Raw genomic sequence first — 23,284 nt, 5'->3', positions numbered from 1 at the left:
ATGGAAGGAGGAAAAGGAGGAGGAGATGGAAACGCAGAAGTTAATAATAATAATGGGTACGAAAGCAGTTCAAGAAAAGGAGGAAGTCGCCTTCTTTAAGCTCTTCTCGTTTGCAGACCGTTTGGACGTGGCGTTGATGATCGTTGGAACGATATGTGCCGTGGGGAATGGACTGTCGCCGCCGGTCATGACTCTTGTGTTTGGCAATCTTATCAACACCTTTGGTTCCACCGATCCTGGTCATATCGTTCCCATGGTCTCTAAGGTACAAATACATATACTTACATGTATTCATGTTCTTGATTACAAATTTACAAGCACGTCAAGATTCTTGGTTTTCTGGCTTTCATTTCTTCTTTTCTTCCGAATACAACAGATTTTTGGTTTCTGAATTTTCTGGGCTTTTTTGTTTGATCATGGTTTCTGAGTTTTCTGGGTTCTTTGATTGGTTATGGTAATGTGATCATTTAACGAACATGTTAATTATATGGACTCTATTTAATCAAGAAATCTTGGAAACTTATACATTTATTTCTCTAACTGGTTTTAAGAAACACCGAAAACCTTTAGAATTCAAAGAGTCTACAGCTTTCCTTGCGTTTCTTGGAAGAGTTTCAGAAGAACCCTATTCTTTTATCCATCTTCATTTTTTCTTTTTTTTTTCTTTTTTTTTTAACCGTAAAACAAAAAATATGTTTTTCAACCAAAAAACGCTTTTTCTGGGTTACTTCGCATGCATGTACTTCATTCCGAGTCATTTTTTTCTGAACCATTTTTTGCAGGTGTCTCTACAATTTTTGTCCTTGGCCATTGGCACTGGAGCTGCAGCACTTCTACGTAAGCCTCAATGATCCTAAATTATTTTCTTCTATTTTTCTTCTTATTTCTGTTAATTATTTCATAAATTTAATTACTTTGTTAATTGGGTTTCATTATCTCATAAATTTATTTACTTTGTTAATTGGGTTTCTGTGAATTTGTAGAGGTGGCATGTTGGATGGTGACAGGAGAAAGGCAGGCCGCTAGAATAAGAGGCAAGTACATGAAGGCAATCCTAAGGCAGGACATTGCCTTCTTTGACACTGAAACTAGCACTGGAGAGATCATTGGCAGGATGTCTGGGGACACCATTCTTATTCAATCAGCCATGGGGGAAAAGGTAATTAACTTACTAATTAAGCTACCTTGTTTTTGGCTTAACTTCTAATTAATACTGAAAAGTGTTAGTTTGTTTCCCTGATGCGAAATAGATAAGCACACAAATTAAACCCTCTTTTTGTCAAATTGTAGCAAAGATGTAAGTAGGGATCGTTCTAAACCGGGGATTAGGAGGGATTGCTAAACACTTGGAAACTGACTTAAAAACTCAAAAACAAAGTTTAAAACACTAAACTAGACTCAAAGAATGCAAAACTAAAGGTTAAAACACTTAAACAAACCTAAAACTCAAAACAGCAACCTAATGACTCAAAACTGCCTAAACCACTTTTTGGGCAGTTTTGAGAACCTAACAAGAACTTGGACGAATTTGGGTGAAAACTTGAATCAAAACACTTAGAAACACAAATCAAAACACTTTCTAACTAATCTAAGACTTCAAAATAAAGGGGGATTTGTTTTGGACGAAAATTGAAAACAAAACAGAAACTTAAAACTAAGCAGATTGTAAAACGTTTTTGGGTGAAAAGGATGGATAAAAGGCTAGTTAGGAGGTTCTTCTCCACACATGTCACACTTGCAAACAAAACGATTTTCAGTTGTTCTTCCAATAAATTATAAATATTCAACGCCCCAAATTAACCGTGAATTGCACTAATTAATCCTTAGTTTTTCCACAAGTTATTAAGTTGGATGATTGCATACGACAACCCAAAACATTCCCTACAAGTTCCCTACATGAATTGCATAATAGAGAAACAAGCAAGAATCATTAAGTTCTATGAAAAACATAAGCATTGACGAAGCATTCGTTACTATGAATTGCATGAAACTTATGCTAAGAATTCATTCAACGCGATCGTTTTCAAGCGACCTTCACTACTTGTGATTATAAGATTGTAACTATTAGGTGAAACTCCCTCATAATCTAGCATCATATTCATGCATGAAAACTAAGCGTGCACTCTCAATCAACATACACAAATAAGTCATCAATCAAATAGATGAACGAATTGAATCCACAACTGAATGTAATCAAATCATATTGCAAGCATATACATGGTTTCGAATTACCCCCCAACTAAGGGGGTTTAGTTCCTTATACTCACAACACAAAGTTTATTGAATTGAAACATCGAAGACATAAGAAAGATTACACCTAAAACGCCCAAGAATTCCACTTTGAATTTCTAACTCCAAGCTCCTCTTTCTTCTTCTCCTTGCTGCGGCAGAAAGGGTTTAGGGTGATTTTGGATGTGATTTTGGTGTAGGAATGGAGTTAGGATGATATGGTGGTGCGGCAAGGGGTATGGATGGTGTATGGAGGTGTATAATGGTGGCTAGAGGTGTGGACTGGTTGCGGCAAGGAGTGGGGAGTGGCTGGTTTGTATGGAGGAGTGGCGGCTAGGGGTTCTAAGGGTGATGATGGCTGCGGCAAGGTGGGGAAATAAGGTTGGACGAATTTCTGAATTGTGTAGAGGGTGGATGTTCGGCCAAAGGATGTAAAACACATATATATAGGCACCTAAACCCTAAAGAAATCAGGTTAGACAATGGGCTAGGGTTAAGGTTTGTAAAATAGGGCTTCTAGGATGGAAAGGTGCGGCATGGGCTTAGGGTAAATAATCAGATTTTTGCATGTGAACAAGGCCTAGGTGCGGCTGATTAAGTGGCTAGGGTTAGGGTTTAGGTGCGACATAGGTCCAAGAAGTAAGGATGGGTCATCCAAAAGCCCAAAGCCGAGAATAGAAATTCACGAAAATGGAAACCTCCAAGAATAGAAACTTCCAACTTTAGAAACTTTGGTTGCCAATTCCAATTTAGGAAAGATCAACCCAAAATGGAAACTTTTAGGCTTAGCTTTCCTACTTCAAGTAGGAAACCTCAAATCTTCAACTCTTCAATTCCATCCCAACCTTGTGTTCCAAGCATGTCCTTTTCAATCAAAGCTCATATTTTGCTCCAAAAGCTCCAACTTGCATCATTTCATGTAATATGTCCTTTAAACCTGAAAACACATGAAAGTAGCTTAAAAGACTACTCTAACGAAGAAAACATAACAAAGATGCATAAGAACTAGCTAACTAAGGCGCATAAATATGCTCCTATCAAATTCCCCCACACTTAGTTTTTGCTAGTCCTCGAGCAAAACAAACAAAAGAAAGGAAACAAAACGAAACCAACTAACCAAAACAAAACCTAAACCTTCCAACGTTTGCCTCAGGGATTTCCAATGCACATGACATGTTAAAGATTGTAATCCCCACAGATTTGAGTCATCTTTACACAAGCACATACTTAATTAAAGCCACTACTTACTAGTTGACAAGTAATCAATTAAAACAATGCTTTGAATGTAGTAACATGCCTTAGAGAATTCCCTCAATTCCTTACAAGATACACACTCTATTTTCACTCAGATTTTCTAACTACACTCCCTATACTAGTCATATGTGAGAAGATTGATGTAGATATGAAAACGAACGCTCATATATATGTTTCCCAAAGAACGCAATTTCTAGAGTTTAAGAAGCATGTTTAGATATGATCTCATGAATGGAATGCTATTACTTAGATGCGAGAACCAGTGACACCATATGCTCATACCAAATTCAAACTCCACAAATTGAAACACATAACACTCAAGATAGAAGTTAAGGGTTGTAATGGGGCTTGGGGTGTTGGTTAACAAGGAAAGGATAAGGACAACAAACGTTCTTCAAGCGATAGTAAGCAAAGTAATGAAATTGAGACTTAGAATTCACTTAGATTGCAGAAATTAACTTTAAAACACAAGGGAAAGATTTAGACAACTCTTTAGGGCCGAATTCATTGTTTTGGACCCTTACTTCAACAAACAATACTTTGAAACTCTTTTTCACATCTTTTCACTCTTTTTTTTCATACTTTTCACACTTTTTCTTCATTTTTTCTTTTTCCACGAATTTTTTTTTTTTCTTTTCTTTTCTTTTCTTTCCACACGTGCCTATGGCACACAAAATCACCAAAAGAAATACTTCCCCCACACTTGTTTTCTGCCAACATAAATCAAAAGGAATTCAATTCGAATCATGCATTACTAGGCTTTAAGAACAAGGGTATGGATGGTCCTAAACTAGGCTAGGTGAGGTTAATGTGGGTTAACAAAGAAAAGGCTAAACAAGGCTCAATGGGGTTAAAACCTACAAAACATAATGACATAGGGGATTCATGGCTTTTTGGCTAAGGTGGTGGTCACTACACAACTTCATCTTGAATATGTGTTATGCAAATCAATAACATGCTTTGAATGAAATGGGCATGAGTTCTAGCATTTGGAACTAAATGATGAAACGCCTTCTAAATAGTAACCAAGCAAGGAATAATGAGATCATGCAACGACTTAGAAAACAAAGAATGCACAGATTTTAACTCTCCAAATAAACGTTTAGGCTCAAGTCTCACGAGGTTGTAGCGTTAGTTTGAGTTCCTTCCTTCAAGCATGTTACAAAAACTGATTTTTTTTTCTTTTATGATTGCATGTGAATTCATAAGTTATAACCACAACCAAGCATAAACAAAGAGTAAATCAAACTTTCATCCATGTTAATCACTCTCTTTAACAGTCATGCAATTAAAAACCAAATCCTCGTCATTGTGTTGGAAGGTACCCTAAGACACAACAAACACACAAAAACAACTCTTTTTGGATTTTTTAAAACAAATTTTTCAAATTTTTATGTGATTTTCGGATTTTTGCATCAAAACACACTAAAACACATCAAAACTGCTTAAAAACACTTAAAAACAGCAAGGAACAAGTATCCAAGTTAAGGGTGATAAAATCCCACGAATTTGCATCTAAAACACTTAGTTACCCCCCCCCCCCCCCACACTTAAATCAAACATTGTCCTCAATGTTTCAAGCATAAAATCACACTAAACAAAAAGAAACACACAAACAGCAACTAAAACAACTAAATAGGCAGATTCGAAATAAATAACAAAGTGAAGAGTTTAGGAACGCAAATCTGGAATTGGAGTAAGTCCTTGGTCTTCCTTTGTTGAATTGCATGGGTTGCCTCCCAAGTAGCGCTTTCTTTACCGTCGTACAGCCGGACGAAAAGCCCATTCATTCTCCATTTGTGCCCACGGCACCCAAAGAAATATCATCCACGGTTTGTTCAACAAAGTTCTCATAATATGGCTTCAAACGGTGTCCGTTCACTTGGAATTCATGACCTGTTTTGAGACTTTGAATCTGGATGGCACCATAAGAAGATATGTTAGTAATAACAAACGGTCCAATCCACTTAGAACGTAACTTACCGGGAAACAAACGTAAACGGGAATTGAACAATAGCACTTTCTGCCCAATTGAGAATGATTTCCCACGGATCATGTTGTCATGGAAAGCTTTGGTCTTTTGTTTGTAAATGCTTGCATTATCGTACGCCTCGTGCCGTATCTCATCAAGCTCATTCAATTGCAATCTCCTTTGACTTCCTGCTTCCTCGAGGTTCATGTTAAACTTCTTGATGGCCCAAAGTGCTTTGTGCTCCAATTCAACAGGAAGATGGCACGCCTTGCCATAGACAAGTCGGAAGGGGGACATCCCAATGGGGGTTTTGTACGCCGTACGATACGCCCAAAGTGCATCATCTAACCGTAAGCTCCAATCCTTCCGTGTTGGCCCAACGGTCTTCTCAAGTATTTGCTTGATCTCTCGGTTGGAAACCTCGGCTTGGCCATTCGTTTGAGGATGGTAAGGTGTAGAAACCTTATGGGTGACACTGTATTTCCTCAATAACGCTTCAATGGTCCGATTGCAAAAGTGTGACCCTCCGTCACTAATGATCACTCGTGGCATTCCGAACCTCGCAAAAATGTTAGTTCTAATAAAATCTGCAACCACTTTAGAATCATTAGTTCGGGTGGCCTTTGCTTCCACCCACTTCGACACATAATCAACCGTAAGCAAAATATATGTAAAACCATACGAAGAAGGAAAAGGACCCATAAAATCAATACCCCAAACATCAAAAATTTCAACATTTAGGATAGAAACCTGCGGCATTTGGTCCCTAGCACTAATACCACCCATTCGTTGGCATTTATCACATGTTAAGCAAAAAGTTTTAGCATCTTTGAAAATACTAGGCCAATAAAATCCACATTGTAACACCTTAAGCGCTGTGCGTTGTGTTCCAAAGTGCCATCCACATGCATATGTGTGACAAAAACTCAAAATTGAATGACATTCAGAATCGTGCACACAACGACGTATAATCTGATCGGGGTAAAATTTCCATAAGTACGGATCATCCCACACATAAAACTGTGCATCATGCCTAAGTTTATCACGTTGGTGCCTAGTGAACTCACTTGGAATACGTTTTGACACCAAAAAATTAACAATATCGGCATACCAAGGTGCACTAACCTTAATGGACAGCAATTGTTCATCGAGGAATGTCTCCAAAATCGGCAAAGACTCCTCATTATGCACCATTCGGCTTAGGTGGTCAGCCACCACGTTTTCACTTCCCTTCTTGTCCCGAATCTCTATGTCGAACTCTTGAAGTAGCAATATCCATCGAATAAGCCGTGGCTTGGCCTCCTTTTTGGTGAGCAAGTACTTCGGAGCTGCATGATCAGTGAAAACAATTACTTTAGTTCCAATTAGATATGATCGAAATTTATCTAAAGCAAAGACAACGGCAAGGAGTTCTTTTTCCGCAGTGGAGTAGTTCAATTGTGCATCGTTCAACGTCCGGGAGGCGTAGTAAATGACATGCGGCCTCTTGTCCTTTCTTTGTCCTAAAACAGCTCCTAAAGCATAGTCGGACGCATCACACATGAGCTCGAAAGGTAGACTCCAATCCGGTGGAACAATGATGGGTGCCGTGGTCAACAACTCCTTGAGTTGGTTGAATGATGCCGTGCACTCCTTGGTGAATTCAAACGCCACTTCCTTCTGTAGGAGTCGGCAAAGAGGTTGTGCTATCTTCGAGAAATCTTTGATAAACCTACGATAAAATCCTGCATGGCCAAGAAACGAACGAACCTCTCTAACCGAAGTCGGAGAGGGTAAGTGACGTACAAGATCTATTTTCGACTTATCAACCTCAATACCCTTTTCAGAGATTATATGACCTAAAATGATGCCTTGTTTAACCATAAAATGACACTTTTCCCAATTAAGAACAAGGTTAGTTTCAACGCAACGTTTTAAGATCAAACTTAGATTATGCAAGCAGCTATCAAACGAATCACCAAATACGCTAAAATCATCCATAAACACTTCAATTATCTTTTCTACGTGATCAGAAAATATGCTCATCATGCATCTTTGAAATGTAGCAGGTGCATTACATAAACCAAAAGGCATGCGACGATATGCAAAGGTACCTAACGGGCATGTAAAAGTGGTTTTTTCTTGGTCCTCGGGTGAAATGACAATTTGATTATAACCAGAATAACCATCAAGAAAACAATAAAAAGCATAACCCGCTAACCTCTCAAGCATTTGGTCAATGAACGGCAATGGGAAATGGTCCTTCCTCGTGGTGGTGTTTAGCTTCCTATAGTCAATGCACACCCTCCAACCGGTTTGAATACGTTGAGGGACAAGCTCATTCTCGGCATTAGCTACCACCGTCACTCCGGATTTCTTTGGCACGCATTGAACGGGCGAAACCCACTTACTATCCGAGATTGGATAGATAACCCCACAATCTAGAAGCTTTATGATCTCCTTCTTCACTACTTCCATCATTGGAGGGTTAAGACGGCGTTGAGCCTCTCTAGTTGGTTTGGCCCCCTCCTCAAGAAATATGTGATGCATACAAGTTGTAGGGCTTATACCTTTGATGTCGGCCAATGTCCAACCTAGGGCAGATTTGAACTCCTTCAAAACTCGAAGCAATTTCTCCTCCTCTTGTGCCGTGAGGGAGGAGGAAATGATGGCAGGTAGTGTTTCATTTTCTCCCAAAAAAATGTACTTCAAATGGCTTGGCAAAGGCTTGAGTTCAAGGATAGGTGCCTGAATTATGGATGGAAGCAATTTGTTAGTCGAAATGGGAATGGACTCACGGGTAGTATACTTACCATCAAGCTTAGGTGAGGACTCAAGGGCAGCCACAACTTCAATTAGTTCTTCACTAGGGTGCACGGCATGGCCTAGTCCATGTATGCCGTGGGTTACACTAGAATCTGCCCCCTTGGTTTTGAGTTCCATGCCTCGTGTAATGATTTTCTCAAGCGCATCGTCATTCAAATCGTTGAGATATCCCTGCGCTAAAGAGTCAATTATATCAATAGAAAAGCATGAATGGTCCTCACTAGGGTATTTAATGGAATCAGAAAGATTAAAATTAACAACTTCCCCATCGAATTCCATGGACAAAGTTCCACTATACACGTCAATCTTCGTCCGGGCCGTCTTCATGAATGGCCTTCCAAGTAGAATGGGCAGCGAATGAGCATGGTCCGATTCATCCATTTCAAGGACATAGAAATCCGCCGGGAAAACTAAATGATTAACCTGCACAAGAACATCTTCCAAAACTCCCTTTGGATAGGCGTTAGATCTATCGGCCAATTGTATTATTACCCCATCATTTTTCAACGCTCCTAAGTTCATAGATGCATAAATGGAATATGGCATAACATTTATAGAAGCACCTAAATCAAGCATGGCAGATTCAAATCTAGTGTTCCCAATGACACAAGGAATGCTAAAGCTACCTGGATCTTTGCATTTGGGAGGTAGTTTGCGTTGCAAGATGGCGGACACATTCTCACCTACCTTTACCACTTCCTTAGTCGACATCCTCTTCCTAGTAGTACACAACTCTTTCAAGAACTTAGCATACCTTGGAACTTGTTTGATTGCATCTAACAAAGGTATGTTAACTTGAACTTTCCGAAAGGTTTCAAGGATATCCTTTTCTGCCTCTTCTTTCTTCGTTTGCATGAACCTACTAGGAAAAGGCACATTTGAAGGGAAAACATTAGTATGAACTGAATTGGACACATTCTTACCTTTGTGGGACGAATTGGGCAGATTTGGGATGCTAGGAGCTTGCGGCAAAGGTGGAACCACCTTTGCCGTGGGCAACCTTGATTCCTCCTCTTCCATTTGCAAAATTTCATCCTCGTTATGACCTGTTTTTGATGTAGGACCTGCCCCAACTTCCTTACCACTTCTTAGGGTGATTGCTTTTGCACTTTCGAAACCTCCCTTCGGATTTGGAATGGTGACACTAGGAAGTTGTCCGGGATCTCGAAACTTACCTACAAACTCGGCAATCTACCCAATTTGTTTCTCAAGTTGATCCACCCTTTTATCTTGGTTTTGCATAGCCTTAGCTTGATCTTCCTGCCCATTAGATAACTTAGTTAGTATCTTAAGAAGTGCATCATTGTCAAGAGACGTACCTGAGGCACTTGGGCCGGATTGGGCTTGATTTTGGGGTGGGCCGTAGGTTTTGGGAAAGAACCCCGGGGGTTGTTGCCTAAAGCCTCCTTGGTTTTGAGGTTGTTGGGGATCCCTCCACTTGAAATTTGGGTGGTCTCGCCACCCCGGATTATACGTGTTGGAGTATGGATCGTGTCTTGACTGATTTTGGCTTTGAAACCCAATGGCATTCGCACTCTCCCATCCGCCATTCTCGATGAGTTGAGGACATTTTTCGGAGACATGTCCTTGGATAGAACATACGCCACATACCACATGTCCTTGCATCTTCATTCCCTCGGCCATCTGTGAAACAATAAAAGTAAGATTAGCCAATTGTGAATGAAGATCGGAAGTCGCACTTACCTCATGTACTTGGTGCCGTGAGGGTCCTCTTTGGCCTACACCCTCGTACTGTTGAGCGTTCAACGCTCTATTAGCAATCAAGACCTTGGCAGCCATGGGTGTTTTATCCACCAATGCTCCCCCCGCCGAAGCATCAAGCATTTGACGTTCTAGAGGTAGGAGGCCCTCGTAGAAATATTGCAAGAGCAATTCCTCCTTCATCTGATGCTGTGGACAAGAAGCAACAAGTGATTTAAATCGTTCATAATATGTAGGAAAAGACTCACCTTCTTCTTGCTGAATTCCGCTTATCTTTTTGCGTAGGAGGGTGATGCGAGAAGTTGGAAAGAACTTCTCCAAGAACGCTCTCTTCATACTCTCCCAAGAAGTGACAGTGCCGGGAGCTAACTCGTATAACCAATCCTTGGCTTTATCCATCAAAGAGAATGGAAAAGCCTTCATCTTCAAGATATTTCCGTCAACATTGACGGGAGTCGTACTAGAGCAAACTACTTCAAATTCTTTCAAATGTTTGTTAGGATCTTCCATGGACAAGCCATGGTATTTAGGAATATGATGAAGCAAACTTGACTTTAATTCAAACTCGTCTGTCTTACCTTGGGCAGCCACGGGGTATTGGATGCACAAGGGTGCGGCATTATCCAAACCCGAGGCGGAAAGCTCCTTGAGTGTACGATTGTCCATGGCCATGCCTTGGACTTCTTCAAATATCCCTGACGTGGCTTCCTCCTCCTCTTGTTGTACGTTTTCTTCAAGGTCAGATTCGGAATTGGGTGGATGGTGTTCTTGCTGGTTTCTAGCTCTTCTTAACTTCCTCTCAAAATCGTCGTCAAAATCCAAGATGTTTGCACGAATCGGTTGAGAGCTTCTAGTCATACATTAGTACCTAAGAAACAAGAAACAAAATTAGGTCAGAAACTTAAACAAAGTCAGAAACAAAGTGAAATAAAAGAAACAAAAACAATCCAAGGGATTAGCAAAATTGCTAATCCCCGGCAACGACGCCAAAAATTTGATGCGAAATAGATAAGCACACAAATTAAACCCTCTTTTTGTCAAATTGTAGCAAAGATGTAAGTAGGGATCGTTCTAAACCGGGGATTAGGAGGGATTGCTAAACACTTGGAAACTGACTTAAAAACTCAAAAACAAAGTTTAAAACACTAAACTAGACTCAAAGAATGCAAAACTAAAGGTTAAAACACTTAAACAAACCTAAAACTCAAAACAGCAACCTAATGACTCAAAACTGCCTAAAAACCACTTTCTGGGCAGTTTTGAGAACCTAACAAGAACTTGGACGAATTTGGGTGAAAACTTGAATCAAAACACTTAGAAACACAAATCAAAACACTTTCTAACTAATCTAAGACTTCAAAATAAAGGGGGATTTGTTTTGGACGAAAATTGAAAACAAAACAGAAACTTAAAACTAAGCAGATTGTAAAACGTTTTTGGATGAAAAGGATGGATAAAAGGCTAGTTAGGAGGTTCTTCTCCACACATGTCACACTTGCAAACAAAACGATTTTCAGTTGTTCTTCCAATAAATTATAAATATTCAACGCCCCAAATTAACCGTGAATTGCACTAATTAATCCTTAGTTTTTCCACAAGTTATTAAGTTGGATGATTGCATACGACAACCCAAAACATTCCCTACAAGTTCCCTACATGAATTGCATAATAGAGAAACAAGCAAGAATCATTAAGTTCTATGAAAAACATAAGCATTGACGAAGCATTCGTTACTATGAATTGCATGAAACTTATGCTAAGAATTCATTCAACGTGATCGTTTTCAAGCGACCTTCACTACTTGTGATTATAAGATTGTAACTATTAGGTGAAACTCCCTCATAATCTAGCATCATATTCATGCATGAAAACTAAGCGTGCACTCTCAATCAACATACACAAATAAGTCATCAATCAAATAGATGAACGAATTGAATCCACAACTGAATGTAATCAAATCATATTGCAAGCATATACATGGTTTCGAATTACCCCCCAACTAAGGGGGTTTAGTTCCTCATACTCACAACACAAAGTTTATTGAATTGAAACATCGAAGACATAAGAAAGATTACACCTAAAACGCCCAAGAATTCCACTTTGAATTTCTGACTTCAAGCTCCTCTTTCTTCTTCTCCTTGCTGCGGCAGAGAGGGTTTAGGGTGATTTTGGATGTGATTTTGGTGTAGGAATGGAGTTAGGATGATATGGTGGTGCGGCAAGGGGTATGGATGGTGTATGGAGGTGTATAATGGTGGCTAGAGGTGTGGACTGGTTGCGGCAAGGAGTGGGGAGTGGCTGGTTTGTATGGAGGAGTGGCGGCTAGGGGTTCTAAGGGTGATGATGGCTGCGGCAAGGTGGGGAAATAAGGTTGGACGAATTTCTGAATTGTGTAGAGGGTGGATGTTCGGCCAAAGGATGTAAAACACATATATATAGGCACCTAAACCCTAAAGAAATCAGGTTAGACAATGGGCTAGGGTTAAGGTTTGTAAAATAGGGCTTCTAGGATGGAAAGGTGCGGCATGGGCTTAGGGTAAATAATCAGATTTTTGCATGTGAACAAGGCCTAGGTGCGGCTGATTAAGTGGCTAGGGTTAGGGTTTAGGTGCGACATAGGTCCAAGAAGTAAGGATGGGTCATCCAAAAGCCCAAAGCCGAGAATAGAAATTCACGAAAATGGAAACCTCCAAGAATAGAAACTTCCAACTTTAGAAACTTTGGTTGCCAATTCCAATTTAGGAAAGATCAACCCAAAATGGAAACTTTTAGGCTTAGCTTTCCTACTTCAAGTAGGAAACCTCAAATCTTCAACTCTTCAATTCCATCCCAACCTTGTGTTCCAAGCATGTCCTTTTCAATCCAAGCTCATATTTTGCTCCAAAAGCTCCAACTTGCATCATTTCATGTAATATGTCCTTTAAACCTGAAAACACATGAAAGTAGCTTAAAAGACTACTCTAACGAAGAAAACATAACAAAGATGCATAAGAACTAGCTAACTAAGGTGCATAAATATGCTCCTATCATTCCCGTCGACACCTTACAATGTTAGTGAAAACATTTTTAAAAAAAACAAACTTTAGAGGAAAACCCGTCATCTGTAGTGCGATGGCGTAATAATAGTTGAGTCCACGGGTTTATTTTTCTTTCCAAGACGGTACTTTTAAGTACTTATGACAATGGAAGGGAGTTTTGAATGGTTTGTTTGTGAAGAAGTCTTATGGTTTCATTTGGTCTTCAACTTCACACATATGTATGTATGTACATATAATGAGGGGTTTGTTAATTTGTGGCAGGTGGGGAAGTTTATCCAACTTTGTTCAACTTTTCTTGGTGGTTTTGTGATTGCTTTTGTCAAAGGGTGGCGCCTCACCGTTGTATTGCTAGCAACCATTCCTGCTATTGTCATTGCTGGTGCAATCATGGCTATTATCATGTCGAAAATGTCGTCTTGCGGACAGTCTGCTTATGCAGAAGCTGGCAATATAGTAGAACAAACAGTTGGTTCCATTAGAACAGTAAGGCCTTGATGCTAAACCTCCTTAATTTAACTCTTCAGAGTTCATAACTAATTGCATGATATCTTAATCAATTGATTTTTGAAAAACAAAAAAAATGTGTTTCAGGTTGCATCTTTCACTGGGGAGAAGCAAGCAATTGAAAAGTACAACCAGAAGCTAAAAGTTGCCTACAATACTATGGTTCATCAAAGGCTAGTCACAGGGCTTGGACTTGGAATATTAATGCTTGTCATCTTCAGCTCATACGCGCTTGCGGTATGGTATGGAGCCCAATTGATCATCAAGCGAGGATACAATGGAGGCCAAGTCATAAATGTTATATTTGCACTCATGATTGGTGGACAGTAAGTATATATACTGGTTTTCTGATTCGGTAATGGCATGATATATTGTGCATTGTATAAAACCATGTTCAATGTGCATGCTTAACTAGTTTTCATAATGTTTTTTGTGAATTAAGATGATGACATTTTCACTTTCTGAAACATTTTGATTGTGGTTTGTTGGATTAGGTCACTTGGTCAGGCATCACCGTCTTTGAATGCATTTGCATCAGGGAAAGCTGCTGCATATAAAATGTTTGAGACCATCAGCCGAAATCCAACTATCGATCCCTATGACACAAGTGGAATTCTATTGGAATATGTCAAAGGTGATGTCGAACTCAAAGACGTGTATTTCAGGTACCCTGCCAGACCAGCCGTACCGATCTTTGGTGGGTTCTCATTATATGTTCCAAGTGGCACAACCACCGCTTTGGTCGGGGAGAGTGGAAGCGGGAAGTCGACAGTGATTGGGCTAGTAGAAAGGTTTTATGATCCAGAAGCCGGTGAAGTACTTATAGATGGCGTGGACTTAAAGAAGTTTCAGCTTAAAGCGATAAGGGAGAAGATCGGGCTGGTTAGTCAGGAGGAACCAAACCTCTTTACCACCACTATAAGGGAGAACATATCATATGGGAAGGATGATGCAACTGATGAGGAGATTAGAAGAGCAACTGAGCTTGCAAATGCTGCAAAATTCATTGATAAGCTACCCCAGGTAAACCGACTTTTTAAAGTTTTCATGTTCTTAAAAAATTCTGCTTTGACATTTTTTTTTCGGAGATTGGTATCTGTAATATGAAATCCTGCGTTTCTTTACAGGGAATCGACACAATGGTAGGTGAGCACGGGACATCTCTATCCGGTGGACAAAAGCAGAGAATTGCAATTGCAAGAGCCATTCTAAAGAACCCGAGAATTCTTCTTCTTGATGAAGCAACAAGCGCGCTGGATGCTGAGTCCGAAAAGATTGTTCAAGATGCATTGGTGAACTTGATGTCAAATTGCACAACCATAGTTGTTGCGCATCGGTTGAAAACTATTAGGAATGCTGACTGCATAGCAGTGGTGCACAGAGGCAAAATTGTGGAAAAAGGTAAGGACAACACGCGTGCCTATGCTATCATTCTCAATTTTTGACACACTTGAGATCCTCAAGCTAACGTTTCCATTGGATTGGTTATAGGGACTCATGATGAGTTGACCAAAGATCCAGAAGGGGCTTACAGCCAACTAATCCGCTTGCAAGAAGGATCGAAAGTGGACAACAAAACACAAACCTCTGATCCAAATAGAGTGGATACCAGCTTAGATATAGATAGGACTATGCTCAGCTGTGGGAACCAGATATTATCAATGAGGAGGTCTATAAGCAGAGGCTCACCAGGTAGCCGGCACTCATTCACTATTGGCTTTGGCATTCCAGGTCCAATTGATATACAAGAGAGTGAAGTAGAACACGAGGGCGATCATGACAGACCTAAGGTTGATCCCAAAGAGCGCAAAACTGTTTCAATCCGAAGGCTGGCAGCCCTTTACAAACCTGAGCTTCCAGTTTTGCTGCTAGGATCCATTGCTGCAACAGGGCATGGAGTAATTTTCCCCATCTTTGGCTTACTACTCACGAAAGCCATAAGAATTTTCTACGAACCACCCAATGAGCTTAGGCAGGATTGCAGAAAATGGGCATTAGTTTATGTAGGTTTAGCTTGCACAGGTCTGTTGGTGATTCCTGTGCAGAATTTTTTTTTTGGAGTCGCCGGTGGTAAATTGGTAGAGAGAATTCGTGCCTTGTCATTCCAGAAGGTTGTGCACCAGCAAGTCAGTTGGTTTGATGACCCTGAAAATTCAAGGTATGTTAATTGAAATGGTAATTTTGGCGAGCTTTGAACTCTTATTTTAAGTTCTAACTGAAATCTTGTGTTCTTTCAGCGGCACCATTGGTGCAAGGTTATCTACAGATGCTTCGGTTATTAAGAGTCTTGTTGGTGACGCCTTAGCGTTGATTGTGCAGAATATAGCAACAATCATGGCAGGGTTCATTATAGGCTTCACAGCTAACTGGAAACTGGCGCTGATAGTTTTAGCCATTTCGCCGGTGATGATTCTGCAAGGAACACTTCAGGCAAAATTTCTTAAAGGGTTTAGTGCAGATGCCAAGGTGAGAGTCTTGCCCGAGATTTTTATATTTTTTCGAACAAAAAATTTGCTGAATGTGCTTGTAACGTTTTGAATATCTGCAGCTTATGTATGAAGAAGCCAGTCAAGTGGCAAACGATGCGATTGGTAGCATCCGAACAGTTGCATCATTTTGTTCTGAGAAGAAGGTGATGGAGGCATACGAGAAGAAGTGTGAGGGTCCCTTGAAACAAGGAGTACGGTTAGGAGTAGTAAGTGGTTTCGGTTTTGGCTTTTCGTTCTTCATAATGTTCTGCACAAATGCGTTGGTTTTCTATATTGGAGCTATTCTTGTGAAACATGGTCAAGCTACATTTGAACAAGTATTCATGGTGAGATTTTCACTGTTCTTGTTCTTAATTTGCTCCTTAACTTCATCGACAAAGTGCTTTTGCTGTTCTGCTCTAACTCTTAACAATTCATTTTTTTTCACAGGTTTTCTTCGCTGTAACAATGTCTGCAATGGGGGTCTCACAATCTACTAGCATGGCTCCTGACTTCAACAAAGCCAAGGACTCAGCAGCTTCGATATTTCAAATTCTCGACAGCAAGCCTAAGATTGACTCGAGCAGCGATGAAGGCATGACACCATCACATTTAATTGGAGAAATCGAGCTTGAGCGTGTCAGCTTTAAGTATCCTACGCGCCCAGATGTGCAGATATCCAGAGACCTTTGTTTGAAGATGCCCTCCGGAAGGGTAATTACCACCACCAGTTTGTTTTGAGAGTGTCTGTTTTATTTATTTGCATTTGAGTTACGAGAACTGGTTTCTGCAACACCGCTGTTTTGGAATTTGAATCGAATAAATCAAAGGAGAATCAAGGCAAAAAAGTAAACAGGGTGTGCGGAAATCTCTTCCCTTGAGTTATATATTGCATACTTAGCTTAAAATTCCATCTGCAGACTGTTGCTTTGGTTGGAGAGAGTGGCAGCGGGAAGTCGACGCTAATAGCCCTCATAGAGAGATTCTATGATCCTGATTCAGGTCGCGTACTGCTAGACGGAGTAGAAATCCAAAAGTTCAAGCTAAACTGGCTGAGGCAGCAGATAGGGTTGGTTGGTCAAGAACCAGTTCTCTTCAACGAGTCCATTCGTGCCAACATTGCATACGGCAAGCCAGGAGATGTTACCGAGGAAGAGATCATAGCAGCAACCACGGCAGCTAACGTGCACAATGTCATATCTTCATTGCCTCAAGGCTACGACACCTCAGTAGGCGAACGAGGGGTTCAGCTATCAGGAGGTCAGAAGCAAAGAATCACCATTGCGAGGGCTATACTCAAGGACCCGAAAATCCTTCTACTTGATGAAGCTACGAGCGCACTGGATGCAGAGTCCGAACGCAAAGTGCAAGACGCATTGGACAGGGTTATGGTGAACAGAACAACCGTTGTAGTCGCGCACCGCCTTAGCACGATCAAAGGAGCAGACACGATCGCGGTGGTGAAGAATGGCGTGATTGCGGAGAAGGGAAGCCATGATTTCCTCAAGAATATCGCTGACGGGGCTTACGCTTCTTTGGTGGCACTTCATTCCAGCTCGAACACATAAAGAAGTTGGACAAGCAGAATTCGAGTAAATTTTCGGTATCACAGACCTGAGGCACACATTTTAGTTTTGAGTTTTGAGTTTAGGACTGACAAGCACCAATTCTCTCCTTTTTGAAACGATGAGCAATTTTGATGAAGGGGAATCAATTAAATTACATATTTATGTAGCATTCTGTCTGGAAAATTTGTACGAAACAATATGCACACGCACGTCCTGAGTACATCATGGGACGACACCAAACGAGCACATGAGAAAACCAAACATCATGTCTAGACAATCTTTTGTTATTGTGTACATGACGAGAGTCCTACAAAGGAAACTACCGGGATGAATGGTTGAGGAGGGCTCAGTAAACTTCACCATCAAGATCGCTGGATGGAATCCGCTGGCGTTTCTCCACATAGGCTGTCGGAAACCATCCTCCTTTACCTTTGCACTCTCCTTCTGACCATCCTGATGGACTCACCTGAATAACAAAGTTTTCCAGAACAGCAAACAAGAGAACATTAGGCACGTTAATTCAAACAAAGAAAAACTTAAGATTTGGCGAGTTTAATCCAGAGCAGCGAAATGTCAACCAATATTTCAGTGTGCTGATGAACATTTTAAAGACTGGTGTCGAGGAGATTACCTTTCGCACAACAACGTAGTCACCTACTGACAAGCTTAGTTCCTTCTCTGATGCAGCACTGAAAGAATGTGTTGCCTGAAAGAGTAAAAACATACAAGTTCAGAATCTTTGACGCACTTGAAGTATGATATGTCATAGAGCCAGTTCAAGAATGGCTAAAACAGGCACAAAACTGGATATTTAAGGCCTACAGTTTTAAGAATAGAAAACCAAGAACACTTATCTCATCTTTTACTATCTTATCTGTTAATTCCTCTCTCCCTTCTTTCTATCCAACCTAAATTGTTAACTTTCTCTACAATTATATGACCCCTGCAATATGCAGCCTATTGTGTATTCCCGTGTTAATCTTTGTATAAAAGGGTAAATAAAGTTTCTTTTAATACTTTAAGTTTGATTAAGCAATCAGAAATACAGCATCCCGGATAAGAAAAGTAGCATACTTCAGCCAAGAAGTACATTGTTTTCTCTGAGCCGTTCTCTTGTGGAATCACAGGAGGAGCAGACTCTTTCCGTTGTTTCTCTGAGACCAACTGCCACAAAATCCAATCCATAACATAAGTATATATAATCAAATCGGAAATGCTTTTCTTTAAAAGACAATCCTGAGTGGAACTGACCTCAGCTTCAACCTCACCAAGTATGGCAGCTACTCTCAGATGATAATTCTTCTCTCCTTCAACCTTAACAGTGCATACGCATATAGCTGTAGAATCACTATAAATTTCAACATAAAAACTAATCATCTGAAATCATGTGCGTTCTTACCAGTGCAACAAGCCTCTGGAAAGTTAGTCTTTGCTGCTGTGCTTCCACAGCAGCCAATGCAGCTGAAGCTTCAATACCCAGAACTGCCATGTTTGCTTTTAATTCTTTCATCTTGGCTTCCGCTGCCTGCAGCTTTGCAACATTTTCAGGATTTGGAAGTTCTCTTACTCGTGCTTGTCTTCTGGAAACTTCAACCGCCTGTTGTTTTCTTAAGGTCACTAATATGCTGGCAAAAGGCAAATAAATCAAGCATGATAAGATAGGAACGTATTTTACCTGTGTCTCTGCTTCCTGTCTCATTCGACTATAACGTTGAGCTAGATGACGAGCATCTTCCAAAGGAGCACCAACTATCATTGCTCTTAACGGATCTAAAATCTAATAAAACAGTGAAGGATAAGTTACACGCTCCATCTTAATTCACTCATAATAATATTATTATAATTACAATCTTAAAAAATGAAGTCGACGTATACAAATTTAATTGTATAAAACATCCATCTAAAGTTGCAAGCTACTCAAAAGCTTCAATGGTAAGTGTAATATACTTCAATCAATACCATTCTAAAATATAATTCTAATCCACAAACATGTATACTTCAAAAAATATCCATGAAAGAATTCATGTCCTGCATCACAGCACAAAATGGCTACAATACTCCAGTGATGACTAAAATGCAACCATGGTTGAGAAATAATCGTCAAAAATACAGAAGACTTTTGTCATCCAAAAAGTTATATAAAAATGTTGTATGTGCAAGCATGCCTGTGTATGGATGAATCATGTATCCAACAATGTAACTAATTCTTTAAGAACTGTTTACGAATTACAACAAATGATAGAAACAACCCAATGATGATGTCATAAGCACAACATATATAAAACTATATTCAGAAGTCAACCTGTGAAGATAACAGCTTATTCAAGTCTTCTTGTTCCTTTTCTACATGCTTACGAGCATCACCATATATAGATGCACCCTTAGCTAAAATCTTGTCACTGGTGTTTTCCGCACCATATCTGCTACAGTCCTCAGACAACTTGGTTCCTGGCTACCACGAAAAGTTTACAAGTAATAAGTGCAACTACAAAGGCATATGGGTTCCATTTACTAAGTGAAGTTATGAAACTAATTTCATAGGCTAAGGTTATTCACTCCAATACACATTTCCCCATAGAAATCCAATGTCACCGATAACGAATAACAAATTTCTACCTGCTTCAATATGCTTATACCCTATGGCTGTGAATGCTTCTGCTGCTTTAACAACTTCTTTCTGAAAATCCTGAGAATAAATACAGCGAAAATCAGTTTCTGGCACCAACCTTAAAGATATTAAACATCTTAGAAAAGCACGACAGGAGTGCTTTGCTTTTTTTTAACGAAGACAGAAAGAATATATCGTTTTAAGTTAATGTATAATTTCAAAATGGCTGTTGGTCACATTTAAAATATACCTTTCCTGCACGAGTGGACCTGTACAGTTTCTCTAGCTGCTGATGTCTCTGCATCTCAACCTCATCTATTACCATTACATCTGAGCTTTCATAACCAGTCCCACTGAACTGTTTTATCACAGCCTGAAAATTTGAAAACAAAATTACAACATCAAATTGGTGGGACAGAAACAATAGCAACTAATCAATGGATGAATATTTCTAACAAGCTAAAAAAAGTTGATAAATCAAAAGAACGGAGTCGCAGAAGAACCATAATGGAGTGCTATATGAACTTATATAATTTAAGTTAGCAATCCGAGGGTGGTATTTTCTACACCTGTCTCTACTATCATCGAACGCATAAAGTGTGCTATTTTCTACACTTGTCCAAGGGTGGTGTTTGCTATATATTGCATAAAGTGTGCTATCAAAAATCATCGACCACTACTGAATTTTGTCAACAAAGTGTACAGATAATTACCGAATTCGGGTTCATTTGAAAAACAATGAATTCAATCTTCCCCTTCGCCAAGAAATTCGATACAAACAAATACAGCGAATTCAAACTATATTTGCTCACTGGTTCTATACAGATTACAGAAAAGGAACAAATTTTCAGATTTAGGTGATCCGGATTGAGGATTCAAATCGAAATGAACAGAATTTGCTTAATTCAATTAACTAGCTCCATTCTTCTCTCAAGAAATCAACAACAGTAAAATTTTCGATCGAATAACGAACTGGGTTCACTGAAATCACTTCAAATTTACAACCCAATTCATTATTTAGAAAATCAACACAAGCACAAAGCAGGAAATCCACCGCCGCATTTTCTCAGTAACCAAACAGTGAACCAGCAAGCTTAAAACTTTACTTCAAAAAATAAAAAAGAACGAGAACGAGAACGAGAAAATCAAAAAACAAAGAAATGGGTTGTTCGTAAATCACCTGCTGCTGCTTGGCGACCTGCTCTCGGAGCTTACTGGCTTGCTTCCTTATAGCATCCATCTTCTTCTTCTTCTTCTTCTCCCTCTTCCTCTTCAGGCTCTGTTTCCTTGAAGAGTAGAGAACTGAGATCCAGCTCAAAACGACGACGGATTGTTGGTGAAGTGAGTGAGATTTTGGATATGAAGGTTTATGGATCTGCAACTCTGAAATCGAAGTAGAATTTTTCAGAGACTGGGTTGGGTTCGGAGAAGTACATAAAGAAAGTGAAAAGTGCTGCTCTGTTTTCTGGGAAATGTTTCTGTGGTGGTGAGGTGTATGATTTTCTTAGGCTCTTGACCGTCGGATGGAGTTGATTGGAAGATCTTGATCATGGGCCTAAACAGTGGACTTACATTGGATCTTTGGTCTCTATAATGTCCATGAACCAGGATCCTCTCTTGACCAATTTCCTAGGAATCCTAGGGATCTCCAATCTTGTCCGTTCATTTTATATCTTGCGGTCAGTTTTCGTTAGGTACTATACATATTTGAATTTTAAAATTTAAATTTTAAATTATTTCTAACCACACGATATACGATGAACGGACATAATTGCAGGATCCCTAGGATCCCTAGGGAATTGCTCAGGAGATGATCCTGGTTCAATGTCCATCTAATTCTTTGAGCATGGTCAATGAAACTTTTATGTTTGTTGGTTTATATTAAAGAATGAGAAGAGATAAGTTGAACTTGAAACGCAGATAGTTGAAGAGAAATGTCTTATTTAATAAGGAAATTGACTACTTACAGAAAAATTATATTTTAAACTAGGAAATTGTTTTTAAAATGTCATATGAAGTTATACATTTTTTTCAATTTGTCCTATGAACTAAAATTTTGAAGCGATTTGTCGTACTAATTTTCCGAAATCATTAATTTGTCATCTCACTCTAACTCCGTTATGTTTTGCATATAAAATAAGTCACATGATTTGTGTTTAGGATTATTTAGGATATTTCAATATAAAGTTTATCATCCAACACTACCATAGATTGAAGGGTCCTCAATGACTATATTTTTTAGCCATGTTCACTCCAAAACACAGAGAAGTGAATGCAGGTCGTTCTCCTTTTTCAAACGAAAAACCCTCAGATCATCGTACACTAGGTCAACCCTTTCTTATATTTTTTCAGGAACCTTAGATTTTTTTTTTGTCAAAGGCAACTTATTTGAAGGGTTGTCAAAGGCAACTTATTTGAAGGGGAATGAGATGTTGAAATGTCTGAAATAACCTTGAAGACAAGTTACTAATTTGGAAAACTTAATGCAGTTAAGATAAAATGACAAATTGAAAAAAATGTAAAAATTTGTATAACATTTCAAATTTTTTTTCCTTTAATCTGCTATACAGAAAGATTCAAAATATGAGTTCAAAAAATACGATGTCGGAACTAACTAGTTTAATCCAAATTTGCTTACGAAACCCTTATCAATACAAGCATGTTTATTAGAATTGGGTCTGCCGACAGATCCCGACTTAATCAGTATTCATAATGAAAGGTTTAAGTGGCATCGTCCAACGTCTTAATCATTAATCTTGAATGTTATGTTGTCAAATTGGGTATTATTAATATTATCGTTGTCCACATTAAACTTTAAACACCTGTTTAAAATATTATATTATAAAATAAATAATCATATCAGACAAGTCAAGGATGTTGAATCACTTTTGAGTGTGATGTGGGTGAGAAGACGCAGTAGTATGCCTCCTCACTTTACGAGAGTTATCCACATAGATTTTTAGATTATTTTTTGTAAACAACGGGATGCAGCAGTTTATGATTGAATTTTTTTTAATAATTTAAAGAAAAAATCCGACCATTAATTGAGAACATATTAGGGATGTCATCTCTTTATATTATATTTTGTAGATCACGTGATGTGATGATTAATGGTT

At 39.2% G+C, this 23,284-nt stretch overlaps 1 protein-coding gene and 1 pseudogene across 1 annotated transcript; one reads left to right on the top strand and one right to left on the bottom strand.

Annotated features, from left to right (window-relative positions):
• On the top strand, positions 1-17,726 carry LOC126623897 (ABC transporter B family member 9-like; annotated as a pseudogene).
• LOC126623896 (SH3 domain-containing protein 3-like) lies at positions 17,687-21,631 on the bottom strand. Its single transcript, XM_050292875.1, has 10 exons — positions 21,349-21,631; positions 20,419-20,541; positions 20,177-20,246; positions 19,863-20,008; positions 19,236-19,337; positions 18,960-19,157; positions 18,812-18,874; positions 18,635-18,724; positions 18,192-18,266; positions 17,687-18,026 (listed from the first exon to the last, which is right to left on the bottom strand). Exons 1-10 carry the CDS (start codon positions 21,406-21,408, stop codon positions 17,907-17,909), a joined length of 1,047 nt encoding a protein of 348 aa, XP_050148832.1. The 5' UTR covers positions 21,409-21,631; the 3' UTR covers positions 17,687-17,906.
• Positions 21,632-23,284: the final 1,653 nt, after the last annotated feature.

This window comes from Malus sylvestris, chromosome 5, assembly GCF_916048215.2.
Source record: "Malus sylvestris chromosome 5, drMalSylv7.2, whole genome shotgun sequence".
NCBI classification, from domain to species: domain Eukaryota; kingdom Viridiplantae; phylum Streptophyta; class Magnoliopsida; order Rosales; family Rosaceae; genus Malus; species Malus sylvestris.
This window is presented reverse-complemented; position numbering and strand designations above follow the sequence as displayed.

Coding starts and splice junctions, on each gene's coding strand:
- LOC126623896 (XM_050292875.1), bottom strand. CDS start 21,408: ATGGATGCTATAAGGAAGCAAGCCAGTAAGCTCCGAGAGCAGGTCGCC. Junction 19,338..19,862: donor ATAAGCTGTTATCTTCACAG/GTTGACTTCTGA, acceptor CTGTTTTATTAG/ATTTTAGATCCGTTAAGAGC. Junction 18,027..18,191: donor ACTACGTTGTTGTGCGAAAG/GTAATCTCCTCG, acceptor TTTGTTATTCAG/GTGAGTCCATCAGGATGGTC.